The 17,614-nt window shown below is 47.3% G+C and overlaps 1 protein-coding gene across 1 annotated transcript in view; it reads right to left on the reverse strand.

The window, feature by feature from the left end:
- Nucleotides 1–6,779: 6,779 nt before the first annotated feature.
- The window catches only part of LOC142804118 (stalled ribosome sensor GCN1-like), a 344,986-nt gene continuing 334,151 nt past the window's right edge, over nucleotides 6,780–17,614 (reverse strand). Inside the window, exons 53-54 of the mRNA XM_075890700.1 lie at nucleotides 7,264–7,482; nucleotides 6,780–6,976 (exon numbers count right to left, since the gene is read on the reverse strand). Of these exons, the coding sequence (XP_075746815.1) occupies nucleotides 6,848–6,976; nucleotides 7,264–7,482 (348 nt within the window). The 3' untranslated portion in view covers nucleotides 6,780–6,847. The remainder of the gene's footprint in view (nucleotides 6,977–7,263; nucleotides 7,483–17,614) is intronic.

The following is a 17,614-nucleotide window of genomic DNA, read 5'->3' on the forward strand; positions in this document are numbered from 1 at the left end:
GGCGACGACTTGTGCGTTGGTGTACGGGAGTCAACAGCGCTGGCTCCAACCTTCGGGGTTCTGGGCTATGTTCCCTATACTGGGATGGACTTGGAATCATACCCAGCACCTCCACCAGTTTGTAACGAACGAATACAGTGCCGGAAGCTAAAACAGCTATTTATTACTGGCGAACTTGTACCCGTCAACTAAATACACAAAGGTTGTGTGCTCACTAGTCAAAACCTCGTCAACCTCTTCTCTTGCGTCTCACCTCGAGCTGCTCCTCGAAAAACCGCCAGCCTTCTTTTTTCAGCGCGTGGTGTGGTGGCACGTGCAGCCAGCGTTGCATGGCGCGTTTGGCTTGGCAGTTGGTGTGGCAGAACTCATAAGAGCAGGAAGCGGCGCAAGACTTCGGTAGGCGCCTAACAACATGCGGCAATATATATATATATATATATATATATATATATATATATGTATATATATATATATATATATATATATATATATATATATATATATATATATATATATATATATATATATATATATATTCCTTATTCCTGCTCACGGCTGGTTATATTTTCACCCACTTTTCTTTCTTCTTATTTACGTTTCATTGGTTCTAATAACTTCTCTTTAAATTCCTTGGCATTACTGTCTGTTAGATGTCATTAATATTGTGTCAAAACACGGAAAAACGAGCCCTTATATAGGTATGCACTTCTTTCCCTTATTCATTAACGAAGGTCTCGTACTGGCAGACTTGGTGTTATTAGGTTGTATACGAGGGACTATTGATCAGCTGCCCGCTCGTAATAAGTTGACGTTCTACGTGACGCCACACATGCGCATAAAAGAGTGTTTCACACTCGTCACTTGGCTTATAGATGGCGCTGACTGACACTCCTACTTCTAAATTCACATATAAACCCAAAAAAAGTGAATGGAGCAAAGGCCGCTGTGATAGCTCAGTTGTACGAGCTTCGAACGCCTTATTTGAAGGTCGTAGGTTCGATTCCTGCTCACGGCTGGTTATTTTTTCACCAACTTTTCTTTCTTCTTATTTACGTTCCATTGGTTCTAATAACTTCCCCTTACATTCCTTGGCATTACTGTCTGTTAAATGTTATTAATATTGTGTGAAAACACGGAAAAACGAACCCTCAGGTATACACTTCTTTCCCTTATTCATTAACGAGGGTCTCGTACTGGCAGACATGGTGTCATTAGGTTGTATACGAGGGACTATTGATCAGCTGCCCGCTCGTAATAAGTTGACGTGCTACGTGACGCCACACATGCGCATAAAAGAGTGTTTCACACTCGTCGCTTGGCTTACAGATGGCGCTGACTGACACTCCTACTTCTAAATTCACATATAAACCCAAAAAAGTGGATGGAGGGAAGGCCGCTGTGATAGCTCAGTGGTTAGAGCATAGAACGCGTTATTCGAAGGTTATAGGATCGTTTCCTGCTCATGACTGGTTATTTTTTCACCCACTTTTCTTTCTTCTTATTTACGTCCCTTTGGTTTTAATAACTTCCCCTTACATTCCTTGGCATTCCTGTCTGAGATGTCATTTATATTGTGTCAAAACACAAAAAAAACGAGCCCTTAGGTATACACTTCTTTCCCTTATATATATATCCCGGCGGACGAGTGAGAGGTAGGTTTGCCTCCCCCCCTCCAACTCGCGAAAGAGTTGGTACGCCACTGCTCACCACATACTACCTCCCCCCCCCACCCCATTTTTTCTCGACACTGTCCCCCCCTGCTTCCACACATGGGCGCCTTTTCTTGAAAATCTATAGCAAATTATGTAGGTCAGTGCAACGCACATTCGTACAGAATGAACTGTGTGCTGTCTGAACTGTGTGTGCGACGAATTGTTGTACAGGCTGAACCGTACACAGAGAGATATAATAGACTTTTAAAAGCAATGCTTCGAGTAGTTAGCAGAAGCAGGCGATCACACGCAACCAAGGTGGTGCCTCCCCGAATCAATACACGTCGATTCCCTTAGTCATCAATTCAGCATTAGCGCATTAAAGCTTGGACAAAATGTAATAATACATCACCAAATTTTCAGACATGCACTCTTAAAAAACAAAGGTCGACTTATTCACTAAATAAATACTAACTGTTTACTTGTCACAAAAATCACTAGCCTCATGGTAAGTGAAGGTAGTAAAATCCCCATGAGTGAAACTTGCTAGTTTGCTAAGTAGTTCGTGAATAGTGCTGACTCGAATAATTATTAACATTACTGAATGTTAGTTAATCCACGCCTATATGTGCATACACATTGCCTCATCAAGATAATTATATTACAGAAGTATACAATAAATAATATCCGAAGTGCTATTGTCCATGTAGAATATATAGTGTTCACTAATTACTTCATCTAATTAACATGGTAAGTGTGCATCACTGCAACATACATAGAAACATAAACGAATCACCAAAAAAGACATGCGCGCAAACGCACATATAGAGTATCAAGACTTAGCCGTTATCTACTGTAGCAGCCATTTGAAGGCTATTTATGCTCGGTTTGAACATATAAACAACTAAGTATGTTGGCATAGAGAGTATGCTCCTACTTTGGAATAGCCCACTGTGTACTGGTAAGCAGCCATAGAATTAAGAAACATAATGCTCATTTTAACGCGATAGCGTTAGAGAGCTCGTGTCGCAGAAAACCTCCCGCCGGCCCCGTTGGTTGTGAGCAAAAAATCGTCTGTGCGTCTGTCACCAAAAAATCAAGTTACCGATATAGCCACGGGAGGCCGCTACTTGTCCAGTTCTCCGCACGGATCACACTGCAAAAGCCATGCGTTCGAAGAAAAAAAAAGTGCTCAAGGTCACGAGGCATGGTAGTTTCTTTGCCTTGCCAACCCTCCTTGCTTAGCTTCCAGCGCTTTCGTTGGGACGAGAGAAGAGATAACGCAATTGCAGCATGCGACAAACCTTTGTAACTCCACTCGCACTGGACGGATTCTTAAAATTTTTGCGGCGTTGAATTCGTGAGACAATAAGCTCTTCTAGCAAATTCGTTCCATGGTTACTTCAAAAAGTGTTTCAGGGCCCCTTTAACGCATTTTGTTCGACAGGTGTCACGACGAAAACGAGCCCATTCGGCGATAACAGCACGCGCTGGTCGAATCTACTGTGTGCGTGTTTGTGTGCGTGCGTGTGTATGTAACAAAACCAATTAATAAGTATGCACTTAGTGGTTTAGGGTGCACTAGGGGCCGGATTTTGCTATCGCATTCAACTCTTAAAAACGAAGCGTAAGGGTCCCCCAATGTTTGTACACATCATCATCGGCTCTTCTGTTTGTATATATTTGTGCCATCACTTGACACGAAATTTTTATTCTATAGTGATGGGCAAAATTAAGGTTGGTCTAAATTTTTCTAGAGTGTCACGATTACTGCAAGATATACAGAGGTGTTTACTAGAGGTCTAGCAACGTATGCAGAGTAGTAACCTACAGCACACTCTCATTGCTTCAAACTCGGAGAGAAGTCTGAATATTGTTTGAATAATCAAAAGGTTTGAATTATTCGAAGTTTTCAGATATATGATTCAGGGCAAAGTCACATATTGATTTCATCACATTTAAAATTTTTTAAAGCATTTTTAAACCCTTATGAACAAAAAGCAGAGGTGTAAGGTCCACAAGTTTATTGGCCATTTACTGCTGATCAGACCTTTTGAAGAAAGCGTGAATTGCCATATGCTTCTTTGCTATATGTGCCTTCACCACACAGCTTTCTATACTATTTGAAAAACATCACGGTTTACCATAAGTGTGCTTCATTTAAAACATTTGTTTACTAGCAAAGCATTTTTTCTCGAAGGCCTGAGGTGCTTATTTGTCATTTTTAGACTGTTAGGATTATATAATTGCACAAATTTTGAAATAGTAGTGGAAAAGCAGCAGATATTTTCTGGTATGGTACGTCAAAAAGCATAAATTAACCAGATTATGAGTGTGAATCAAGAGGCTGTTAAATACATTGAAAGAATAGAGGGCCAATAAAAAAATTAAATTTCACTTGAATTACCCAAAAGTGTGAATTATCAGAGTTTGAATTATTACGAGTCTAGTGTAATTAAAGAGACAAAGAAAGCATCCCTGGTTCATAACGGCAAAACTTTCAAGCTTTACTACGTTCTGGCCATAGTATAAAGATGCCGTGAAGGTAGCAAAATGCGCTCGAAACAAGTAATTACATGTGTTGCCAACTCTTTACTAACTTTTTTTTTTTTTCAGTTTCTGCTGTTTATGCAAATACTATAGGTAGCAGGAGAACTGCCCCTACAGGAACTAATAGTGCAGTCAGTTGTGCCACACGAGATAAGTCACCAAGCTACTATCCCTCAACGGAGATAATGTGTCTTGCGTACTTTTGCAGTTATTAATGCATATGATGACATCAGCTTTATGTTGTTATAACCATGCTTAGCTTGACAAAGCTGTCAAGATATGCCTTTCCTAGGTTGAGGAATTGTAGGAGTGGAATTGACCTGCCTGGTGATTCTCGAAGTGGGAGTGGGCTATCCTTTTTCATTCCGAGGAATTAAGAGGAATAGAACTGCAGCAGGTTGCGATTTCTCGGAGTAAAACGGAGGCGCCCATTCTGCAACACTTACTCTGATATGATGTATACGAGGTATACAGATACAAGATACAGTCGCAATTATTCTCTGCTATACAATAATTATCATTTGTACCTTGAGATTCTTAGAGAAACAATCAACTATTATACCAAGGTAGAAATGAAAAGACAGTAAAACATAGAAATAGGTGTTTCTGCTATACTGCTGCAGACCAAGATAGAGCTCCATGCTCCATTGGTTAATGGCCGCTATTGTGTTGTATGTCCAGGAAAATTAACAGAAATTTCATCGCACGCTTCCAATGCATGAGGCAGGCTAAAGGACCAATAGCACAGTCGAATGTGACAGGCTTTCTAGTGGTCGCGAGCACCCACTCTTCATATAGTGTACCCTCACCCCCTTTTTTTCTCTCCCCCCCTTGAAAAACTTTTCTGCATGGGAAAATATAAAGAACGGGCACCTTCTCTCACCCATACATATTTCTACAGACACCAGTTCCTCCTATGCCACTTTTGGCATGTACCAAGCTAAGGAGACGACTGCTAGAGCACCAAGACATAGGCGGCTAGGGAGACGGATAGAAATGATCAACGTGTATTTCATTCATCAATATATACTCTCGCATTTGAAAAGCCGCACAGTCCTTAATATGTATTTGATGATTGGTCGCGCGGAAGCTTTTATTTTTTCAGCCAAAATTATTGAAACCCACTACTACTTCTGAAGGTTTTGGGCATCTCATGTGATTTTGCAGTGACATCGCAAAAAAACGTGCTTCTCTGCAGCCCAGCGATGACTCGCGGGCAGCATGTCACACTATTCTTGCAAACTCAGCAAGTCATGATTTACCCGTTCTTTCTGGGAATATAAAGAAATAAATGAGGAACAATCTCGCGGAATTCGTGATGTATGCGCACGTCTGATCGAAACTCTCTCCAGCAATTAGCGCACTTGCGCTGCTGGCGGAGATCTTGCCTGCAACACCTACTTCAAAAACTCAGTTCGAAAACTTTAGTGATCATGTTTTGCAGCCAAAATACATAGCGAATTCTGTCTAGCCAGCCGTTATTCAATTTTTTATTTCACTGTAAAGAAAGGCTGAATGGTCTCATCATGACGCCCTGGCACTGCAAAGAGCAGACGACACACCACTCGCGTGTCACCACTGTGATTCAGTGAAGCGCCTCTTTTGCAGGAGCCCATTTTAGCGGACCACGATAACATTTTCTTGCCTGCGCTGGCAGCCACGAGCTCCACCATTCCCCCTTGCTTGCGGCAAAATCGGGAACGAGTATTGCAGGAAAACACAACCCTCGAAGCCGAAAACTAGCCAGAACAGAAAACTACCATCTTTGATTACTTTCAATATTTCAAAAAATCTTGCATTCTATTTTGTGTCTTGCGAATTCGAAAACCCACTTAATTACACGATTTTCACAGTCCCTGTGACTTTGAGCTAACACAGTATTTGAACCAAGAGCTGAATCAATCAAATTTTGTATTGGTTTAGCTACGATTTATGCTCTCCGATGTGGGCTCACAAAATTTCTACCAAGAAAAAAAAGAAGACAACTGTAGCACGAAGCTACAAGAAACCCCGTACGGATTCCTCAGAGAAATAAGTCTTTTAGTTGGCTTTGTGCTACAATGGGCAGTCGTCTTCATTCCCTTTTTTAACCCTTCCGCCACCATGCAGGTTTCCGCAGAACTCATTTGCATTAGTACTTCCGTCCATGTGCTTCGAGCTGTTGATAAATTTGTTTTCGCGCTGTCAAGTTCTAGCTTCCTGGTTAGCTCATTTGGCAGAGAGACCACCCAAGAAAGGCGTTGGTCCCAGGTCCGAACCCCGGACTAGGACGAACTTTTCGGCAGCTGAGAGGCTGTTCTTTCTGAGAAATCTATACAGATTTTCTTGCGGCTTCGTGCTACAACGGGTGCTTGCCTTTTCTCCCTTTTTTAACCCTTCACCACACTGCGGGTTTCCGCAAGCTGATTTGCAAAACTTTCTATTAGTGGAGCCTTCAAAAGTCAACGGCACTTGGTGCCACAAATGACACACAGATGTTGTTGGTGACAGAATTTTCCCTCCTTCTGGTCTAGTACCATGGTTATGGAGTGTGATGCAACTGCCACGCGAGAACAACAGAAGAACAAGGCAAACATGTAAACTTTACACACACAGATTTTTTGTTTATTCTGTGCATTGTCAAGGGTTGGGGTCAAAAAAACAGATCAGGAGAGGATTCCATCATCGAGGTCTTCTTCCTTGGGCTCCGGATGGGAGGCCACCTTGCGCAGCACTTTGGTATAGACATCCTGCAGGGACTCCCTCGCCCCTGGGTCGAGCGCAGCAAGGCACTCCTGCGATTGGGAAAATGTAATCATCTTATGTGAGCGCTGCTTCTGAGACTCTAAGGAGGTTTAACCTCATTTGTGCCTCAGGGGAGAATGGTGGAGAGGGCAACAATCTCTAAAAAACCACTAGATTCAAAGCAAGCCAGAGAATCATCCCTAGAAGAAGAGACCATATGGGTCTTGAAACATTGGGCATTTCTTCAAAGCCATAAACTAAAAGCTAGGCTTGGCTGGGTAGTCTTTTTATTATGTTTTCATGCGCCGCGAGTGTGCACGCAGGTGAAAGCACTCACGTCCAGTCCCTGTGTGGAGGTGCGCAGATGCAGCAGGGCGACCAGCGCGTACTCGCTGTTGGCACGCACCATGGTGTTCTTCTCCTTGGTTCCATTCACCAGCTGGGGCACCAGGGTGCGCAGCAGCTGCGGAGGTGCTCCTTTGTCCAGGCAGCGCGATAGCCACTGCACTGTCTGGGCCACCAGCTGCTTGACCTCGTTGCTTCCGTGGTTCAGGCACTGCGCAGAGCAGAACCACACTAATGAAAGGAGACGGTGACGAAGCATCCCACCTAATCGCTAATGAGGCCCCTTCTGATCTACCGTGCCTGGCGACACAGGACGGAATACCCACCCATTATCAAAAATATAGGGAACACGGAAGCACGAGCCAAAATCGCTGTCTATGCCGTGCAGTCCTAAGAAGTCTGCTGTGCAGCACTGCTTAGCTGAAATAGCTGCGCTGAGCATTCCTTTCACGAAATTTGCTAGAGAAACCAAACAGCTTACCCCTATACCGTATTTACTCGCGTAATCCTGACATTTTTTCGGACGAAAAACCGATGCAAAGTCGGAGTGAGAATTACATGAGAAAACTTCCCGCAAAAACGTACGGTGTGAAAAACAAAACTAAGTGGCCGCAAATCATGATTCTCACACCAGCAACTAACTGCAAGCTTTGAGGAGTACTAACTACGACTTACCCCAACAATAAAAGCACAGGTTCAACACAAGGCAAGATTTATTTGAGAGACAAAAGGCGCAAGAAAATAGTCGAGAATCAGAATACCATACGCAAAGCTTGTGAGCGTTGCGGTAGCGCTCGTCACTCAACAGGAGCCCGCAAAAGGTTAGCATACGATGTCAGTATTGGGCTGATGGCCGTTTAACACAAAATTGTCTGCAGTTGCCTTCTGACGAAATAAAGTTTACCATCCATCTCAGTCTTAGGCACCTGACAGGCCCAACATGTCTGGGTGGCTTTCAGCTGCCCTCAGCAGTAATGAACATGGAACTCTACTTTGAAGGGCCTTCCGGCAGCCCCGTTGCTGTTGTTGAGTTTATGATCAATCAATTACAACTTGAAAGCAGCCGCGTAGCTTCCGTATAGCCTCATAACGTAACAACATTACGGACACAACGTGGGAAATACGCCGCAACGCGCGCTTGCCACTTTGGCTTGGCTTGTATTTGATAGACTCTCCGTGCAAATTACAGTACGCTTTATGCTTAAGAGATGGCGCCAGATAGCCTAAAGACTGCGCCATTTTCGACTGTGAGGTGCATCTAAAACGTGCGAAAACGCGAAATGACACTTTATGAAGCAAAAAAGATATTATTATCTCTTTGGTATGCGCAGCATCTCTTTACAAACAGTGCCCAGTAGAGAATAAAGTAATGTTTTTCATTATCTTCACGGAAAACAAAGACGCAGTTGTAGGACTATATTCTTCAGTGGTGGCACACGCCCACTTTGGTTCTGCAGCCTTCTCTTCATTTGCTACAGAAAGTTGTCCCGAGTGTAGACTGCGCCAATAGCGAAGGCATACGGAGAGCCTGTGTACTTCTGCTCTCAGGTGTACATTGGCTGCACGCACTGCCTCAAGCAACCCGATACAGTTGAGCCCACATATAACGGCCCCACTTAAAACAATTTTTCGCTTAAAAGGAACGATACCCGCGTGACCGTGAAAATATACATTAATTCAATGGAACAAAATCGCACTTATAATGAACGTCTCCGAGCGCCGCTGATCGGTTACAGCGAACGGAGTCAGCGGTCTGCCGACTTCCGGGGAAACCAATTTCGACCACCGATCAGGCGTCGGCAAGGTGCCCATACATTCTTATTGTTAAATGCCGACCCTGCCTCCGCGACACTCTAGTTGCCTCTCTCCCCTACCCACGGACCATGCCACGACTGCTTTTTGTTACGCACGCCTCCGTCCTTTGTCCCCCCGCTACTCTGAGCACCCCGCATCACCAGACGAGACCCGTGTTTTCACACTTCCACCGATCTTTTGAAGACCAGTCGGCCATCTACCCTGTTTTTGATCGCTGGTTGGCATCGCCGGCCTAGAGTGACCAGACCATTTGTCAACATCGTCGGCCACCGACTGTATCTGATAGTCTGCATCTGAAGCATGCGCGTTCGCTACCCACCGACTATGATAATTTGCGATTTGTTTCGTGTTTAGAACTTGTTCTTGCTCACTTCGCACTCGACTCAGAATGCCTTCCACGTGAGTGCAGAAGCGCGAAAACGACTGTTAACTTGTGCGGAACGAATCGCGAAATATCGAAGTTCGTGAGGCCACGCAAGCCCGCCGGCGCAGCAAAATAATTTTTTGACCACGGCCGCCGATTCTTTGAACACTGCCGCACGCACCGATCCAGGCGGCCGTGCTTTGATTTCTGCGCGCGCAGGCACTCTTTCAAGTTTTTCTCCGTGTGAGTTGCGCGTTTCGTGGACTTTTCAAGCAAGCTGCCCAACCTGCCTTCTTTCTGTGTGTGTTGGTTTTCAAGGTCGCCCTCCCGCTGCATCCTCCCCTCTTTATCGCAACTCCTTGCCCTTCTCTCGCAAGTGTGCTCTCTTCTCTTGATCACAAACCCTTCGACCATCTCCACCGCTCCGCGATGCCCGCCACGCTGCCTCGAATTAGTTTCGTTTTCTGACTGGAAACGGGCCCAGAGCTGTTCCACGCGTTCTGGCACGTGTGTCGCGTGTGCGCATCTTGCTCGCTCTTGGTGGGCGTGTGTAGTCATGATGGCCGACGGGAGGACTAGCACGCTTTTTCCTGCCGCTCCACAAAACGTCGAAAGTGTAACCACTTGGCTTTAGCGTAATTCGCGCGTTAGGTGCCGCGTTGTGGAGCGCTTGCTCATAGTGCTCATAGCTGTTGACCACCTGACAGCCAACTTGCCACTTCGGGTTTCCCGGTATTCATCTGTGGAGATGGTGAATATTTCGTGGGCGGCGGTGACGACTACATGCGCACGAAGCTGTTTTCGCGAGGCCCACTTTGTCGACGTCTGGTCCGATGCTTAGCCTGAAGCTTCCGAACTGCGGCGGCGTTGTGGCAGCGCGTCGTCGACTCCGACCTGGGAGAGCGGATGGGACATCTGTTGCGATGGTTTAATTATGGCCGATGATGATGCCGAAACTGTGGAACCATGCATGGATTGGGGCATTGTGAATGAAGTACGTGGCGAGAGCGATTTGGAGGAATCAGTTTGCGAGAACGACGAAACTTTGGAGCCAGTGCCTCATGCAGCTTGTGCCACAGGCCTCGGTGAACGAGCATCTTGCAGTTTTAAATGAACTCGAGACCGCCCTTATCGCTTCTTCGCTTCAAAACACGTACATCATGGACTTTTTGGGGCAAAAAAGTTTGTGTTTTCACTCGCAACTTTTTTAAAAGGTGTGTTTCATTTACTATGAACTTCAGGATACAGCGAACGGATGTCGCGTCACGCTCAGGTTAGCTATAAGCGGGCTTGACTGTACTATCAAAAACAGATAACATATGATGCGTACCAAGGACATCGCCAGAAATTTTTCAAGGGGGAGAAATTAACCCCCACCCATTAGTTATGAGACCAGAATAAGAAATGGGAAAAAATTCTGCCTTACAGCACGTGCGCACATCCGGCTGACGGGTAAGCATGCCAGCTCTAAAAGTGGCAAGAAGAGATTATTGAAGTTGTTAGCATGGATTTCGTATTAATAGCCACTGATGCCCACTGGATGCTAATGACGAAATGGGAGGAAAGGCTAGACAACCACGCCCCTAAAAGAAATTTTTAGCTCGTATAAAATTTGGCTAGCTGCCATCACCACTATCATAGCCAAAGAAAATTGTCATATCAGACTATGCGCACAATGTCGGTGCTTTTTTACATTTACAGCAGAGTTCAGATTTTTATGACTGTGGTCACTGGAACATGTTTTGCTTTTCTCGACCCAGCTTAAGGGGGACCCGGCACCTAGAAGTAGAAAATCGGGCAAAAAATCGGGATTTTCTCTCTCATCATTTCCGCGCTCCCGACGCCCTTCCCCACCTATCAGCAAAGTTTGGCTTCGAAATTCCACTTATTTCTGAAGTTAAAACCCATAAAGAGAGCAACCTCGTGCAAGCGGACCTTTATATTGAAGTGTAATCTAACCGTACTTCAACCGCCGACGGCACGTGAACTACATGCTCCACCAGCGCCATCATGGTCTTGTTGGAAAAGTCACGTTTATAGAATTTTTTTTCCAGTAGACAACTATGTGCCCTTTGCAAAAGCAGAAAAAAAAAACGAAGTCAAAATCACGCACGGCACGCGATTCCATTGGTTGCTTGATGCAAGTGACCGAAATGGCGCTTCCCGATTAGCCAGAAAAACTCGCTGGCAGTGTCCTCCGCCATTTTGAATAGGTATCGCATTTGCGACAGTGTCGTGACTCGTATCCCTAACGTGCTTTTGTGACTGGGTATGCCCGACGATGCAAAAAAGTTCTGATCGCAACATCATTTTCGCCGTTCACGCAAGAAAGGCAGAAAACCCAATGGTGCTGCTATTGTGTCGCGGGAGCAAGCGCCGACGTTGTTTGATAATGCCATCGTAACCAAAGATGGTTCTTTTTGTGTGCGCGGCGTGGCTGCTGGTTGCCCGTGTACTGGAGATGTTATCAATGGAGGAGCGTGCAAGACTGTTTCCCCGGATAGCGGACACTCCGTGAATTATGATCGCGCCGATGCTATCGGCAACAGTAAAGTGCGCGTAGACACGGGCTTCACTGACAGTGCGCGCTATGCCGACTCCGGCCGCGTGCGGATAGACGCGGATGTTATCGATGCCAGTGAAGTTCACGACGTGAACACCCGCGAAACAACCACGACGCTTGAGGGCCTTTCGTCAGTGTCAGCAACAGCGCGAAAAATTGAGCACTTTTCCGAGTCAAGTGGTGTGGCAGCGAGACAAGGTGACAGCAAGGCAAGACTCAGAATTCTCACGGAAGCCTCCAATCCGTGCTTTGGAGTTTCCTGTCAAAGGAGCAGCACGCTTCTCTTTTTGCTGCGCAAGCTGCTGCTGCAGAAGCTGACATGGGCAATGTCAATGCATTTGCTGCAATTCTAGAGCAGCTGGACATCACGATATCCAGCAGCACATCCCTGAGGGCTAGGGAGAAAGACTGTCATCAGAGTGCAACCTCAAATAAACTGAGATGCGTCCCAAAATCTGAGAAAGCTGGTCAAGAAGAAGCATAGGGATGGGATGCATTAAGATTATGCCCCTGGTGCCTTTTCATAAGATTTAAATAGTATTTTTTGAATAAAGGTATTCTGAAACATTTTTCCTCATTTTCTCAAAACATCAATTTCGGCACATTTGCCAAGTTGGAGGGAAAATAACTTCTGTTCTATTCAAAGCTATCAGCATATTTTTTTCCAGAAAGATAAATGCCTGCAGTATGCAATATGCCTATTTTGAAGGCAAAATACAGATAAAAACTTATTGAGTCACATGCATGATAGGTGAAGTTGGCTTGTTTTTCTCTGAACATTGATGTACTCTAACTCCTGTTGAAATTGGCCCAGCAAATTGATTTATAGCATATTGCCGCATGAATTCGCGTGGTTTTCGTGTGGAAGAGGACGAAGAGGTTGGGATTGAGCCGCTTTTTAATGCCGCATGAATTCGCGTGGTTTTCGTGTGGAAGAGGACGAAGAGGTTGGGTTGGAGCCGTTTTTTTTTTTTTTTTTTTTTTTCTTAGAATCAAACCATATATATTGTCACCAATCTTGTCTCACTCAAGGAAACCTTCCGCAGAACTGCTCGTCAAGCTAAGTTCTGCGGAAGGTTTCCTTGAGTGAGACAAGATTGGTGACAAGATTGGTGGAGGTGCTGGGTACGACAACTGACGACGCACCCCATGCACAAGAGCCCGCCCAGGAGCCGGAACACAAGCCCTGTGCCCGTGGACACGCCAGTTCACAGAACAAGCCGCCGCCAACGAGGCCTACCACCAGAGACACCGGCACAGCTTATCCATAGAGCGACTACCGTATATACTCGTGTAAGGGCCGCCCTCGTGTAAGGGCCGCACCCCAACTTTGAAAGCGGATATTTCGAAAAAAAAAAAACAAAAGTTCAAAATGTCCCGCCAGAAAAGTGTAGTTAGTTCATTTACAGCCAGATGGCGCTGCACGCTTTTCCGCTTTTATTCTACTTCCGCCGACGCGCCGACCACGCTGTTGACAGCGCGCCGCCATATTTGCCTTGTGCGGCCTCTTTGTTGGCATCGTTCCTAGCATCGTGTCGATACGTTGGCAGCGCGACTTCAGATCGGTGTCGTCGGTGTCACTTTGTTGGTTGTAGTGAACCCTGCAGAAGCCAGCGCACGTGACGGACGATGGGCCGGCATCTGAGATCATTCACTGCAGCATTTAAGCTGCAAGTGATTGACTATGCCGAGGAGCACGGGAAGCGGGAAGCTGGACGAAAGTACGACGTCGATGAGAAGCGCGTGCGTTACTGGATGAATCAGAAAGATGCCCTCGCCGCTACTAACAGGAGCCGAAAGGCGTTTCGCGGGAAAAAGTGCAAGTACCCGCAACTCGAAAGCGAGCTCGTCAACTACGTCGTCGACACACGAAGGGACGGCTACGCCGTATCGACTGACATGATACGCGTCAAAGCCCTCAGCATCGCTCGCCACATGGAAATACCCCCGGCACAATTCAAGGCAAGTCGGGGCTGGGCTACGCGGTTTATGAACCGTAACCAGCTTTCTATTCGGCGCCGAACGACGATTTGCCAAAAACTGCCGCGCGAGTACGAAGACCACGTCATTAAGTTTCATCGCTTCGTGAATGCTCTCAGGAGGGAGCATGAATACGACCTGTCCCAAATTGGGAATGCGGACCAGACACCTGTGTGGTTCGATGCACCGGAAAGCACCACAGTGGATTTAAAAGGTGCGAAAAGTGTGTCTGTGCGCACGACTGGTGCAGAACGCCAAAGGTGCACTGTGATGTTGTGCATCACGGCAGACGGCAGGAGGCTTCCGCCGTACGTCGTATTTAAAAGGAAGACTCTCCCAAAAGAGAAGTTCCCTCAGGGAATCGTCGTACGTGCGCAAGAGAAGGGCTGGATGTCCGAGGAACTGGTCGTTGACTGGATTAAGACCGTCTGGGCAAACAGACCTGGAGGGCTGTTACAACGGAAAGCCCTCCTTGTTTTGGACAGCTTTAGGGGCCACTTGACCGACCGCGTCAAGAACCGAGTTGCCGCAACTCGTACGGACTTGGCCGTCATTCCCGGTGGCCTGACGAGTGTGCTGCAGCCGCTCGACGTATGCGTCAACAGACCATTCAAAGTGGAATTTCGCCGATGTTACTCTGAATGGATGGCTGGAGGCGTCCACGAGAAGACCCCTACAGGACGGCTGAAGCGGGCGTCGCTCCAACAGGTGTGTGAATGGATTTTGAATGCGTGGCGTGCCATGTCAGTAGAAGTAGTTGCTAAAAGCTTCAAGGTAACGGGAATTTCGAACTCCATGAACGGCACCGAAGATGACCGTCTCTGGGAAGACGCGGACGCCGAGGCGAGCTCCTCCGAGAACGAGGACAGCGAAATGGAATCCGAATAAAAACATTTCTGGCATGTCATTTGTGACTCTTGCACTCTGCTACTGTTGCATAAACAGTACAGACCTTTGGCCTGTACTGCCTGTACTAAATCGGCCTGATTCGTGTAAGGGCCGCACCTAGCAAAATTTTCGAAAAAAAAGTGCGGCCCTTACACGAGTATATACGGTATGACTTCGCCTCAAGGCGTCATGGAAACTCCTACGTCGTCGGCACCAATTTATTGCACTGTCCAGAACCCGCTGATGCCTAGTCCCTTTCACGGAGAGCTGTTTGAGGATGTGGACGACTGGCTGAGCGAGTTCGAACACGTCGCAGCGATCAACTACTGGGACGAAGCCGCCAAACTCCGCAACGTCTACGCGTGTTTGAAAGACGGCGCCCGAACGTGGTTCATGAACAGAAGTGATGTCTTGACATCCTGGCGCGAGTTCCAGCATCGCCTCTTGGAGACCTACCGGAGCCCCGACCGCCGCGATCGTGCTGAACGTGCATTGCATTCACGCATCCAGATGCCTAATGAGACCATCACCATGTACGTGGAGGACATGACGCAGCTTTTCAGGCGAGCGGATCCGGCAATGCCAGAAGAAAAAAAGCTACGCTATCTGATGCGAGGCGTGAAGGAGCAGCTTTTTGCTGGTCTAGTGCGGAGTCCTCCGAAGAGTGTAGCAGAATTCCTGACCGAAGCCACTACGATGGAGAGGGTACTTCATCAGCGGTCAGCCCTACTCGACCGGCAAGTGAATTCTGCATCACCTACTGAATTTTCCGCCAGTTTCGGGAGCAACAGCATTGAGTGGATTCGCGAAATCGTCCGCTCCGTCGTCCGCGAGGAAATCGCGAAACTACACGGGGCGAGACAGCCGGAGGTAAGCAGCATCACCAATATTATTCGGGACGAGGTCCAGCAGGTGCTTCACAGCCGTCACCCTCAACCAACGGTTACAAATCTAGAACCACCTCCTGCGTCCACTGATGTTGGGAACCGCACATATGCCGAAGCTCTGCGCACTTCCATGCCGGTCTCAAGCCCTGCAGTCCCAATCCAGACGATGCCGCCAGTTTCAATTCAATCTGCGCATGCTGGTTTGGACATCGACGGTCGCCGTGCCCCTCCGCGGAAGTCCGATATTTGGCGTACGTCGGATAGAAGACCCCTCTGCTTCCATTGCGGTGAAGCCGGTCACATCTACCGGGAATGTCCATACCGACAACTTGGACTGCGCGGTTTCTCTATTCATTCGCCTCGTCACCTAGTTGGTCAGAGGCCAAGAGAAATTGAGGACTACCTCGCGCAGCAACGTCTGCCTTTCTCACGGCGTCAATCGCGGTCTCCATCTCCACGACGACCCGCAGCTATTGGACCACGTCTCAGTACGATGGCACGGGGACGTTCCCCAAGCCCTCGTCGGGAAAACTGAAGGCAGCGACCTTCGGGGGCGAGGTCGCTGGGACTAAAAGTGCGGAAGACCTCCTATCGACGCTTCCACAAAACGCTGCAGACATTGAATTGACGTCTGAGTGCAGTGCGAGAGAAATGCCGGATTGTGCGTCTGAACCCAGTGGCCGAGTCTCACTCGACATTCCCGTGCTGATAGACGGTCTTCAGGTCAGCGCATTGGTGGACACAGGTGCAGATTATTCTATTATGAGCGGAAAATTGGCAACCAGTCTTAAGAAAGTGATGACACCTTGGAATGGGACGCGTATTCGCACTGCTGGAGGCCACGTTATTACTCCATTGGGTCGCTGTACCGCAAGAGTGGAAATACGCGAGTCAACGTTTGTGGTAACCTGCCTCGTACTACGCGACTGTTCTCGTCAGCTCATCCTTGGAATGGACTTCCTTCGAGAGAATGGCGCGATCATAAATCTCCGCGAGCGAATGGTGACTTTCTCGACGCAACTTGCAACCGATCGAGGCGCTGATAGCTGTCGTAGACCTGCGCTGCGTGTTGCCGACGAAAGCGTGACGTTGCCTCCCCGAGCGACTGCTTTCGTAGAAGTCACCTGTGAAGACCTCCAAGACGGTGACGTGGTCGCCGAGAGCAACGTATCCCTTTTACTGCTTCAAGGTGTGTGTGCAGTGCGAAGCATTCTGCGTGTGCGTGACGGACGGTCGCAGATACTCGTCACAAATTTTAACTTCGAGCACCGACATCTTTTCCGCGGCACCACCGTGGCCTTCGGAGACCGTGTAGCGGATGTCACCGAGTGCTTCGCATCCGAGGAAATGGTTGATGGAGATAAGTTTCTGGACCACATCGACGTCAGTTCGAAGCTTTCGGACGAGAAGAAGGCCGCACTGCATACCCTGCTGAAGGAATTTAAATCTTGCTTCGCCTCTTCATCTAGAGTCGGTCAAACACCCCTCATAAAGCACCGAATTATTACCGACGATGATGTTCGCCCAATCCGCCAGCAACCTTACCGTGTTTCGGCTAAAGAACGCGAGACTATACAGACGCAGGTAAAGGAGATGCTTGACGACGGGGTGATACAACCGTCGAGCAGCCCGTGGTCCTCGCCAGTCGTTCTAGTAAAGAAGAAAGACGGAACGCTGCGATTCTGTGTTGACTACAGGAAACTCAATAGCGTCACCAAAAAAGACGTCTACCCGCTTCCACGGGTTGATGATTCTCTCGACAGGCTACGACACGCGAAGTATTTTTCATCGATAGATTTGAAGAGCGGCTATTGGCAGATAGAGGTCGATGAGCGAGACAGAGAGA

The sequence above is a fragment of the Rhipicephalus microplus genome, chromosome 3, assembly GCF_043290135.1.
Source record: "Rhipicephalus microplus isolate Deutch F79 chromosome 3, USDA_Rmic, whole genome shotgun sequence".
Classification (NCBI taxonomy): Eukaryota; Metazoa; Arthropoda; class Arachnida; order Ixodida; family Ixodidae; genus Rhipicephalus; species Rhipicephalus microplus.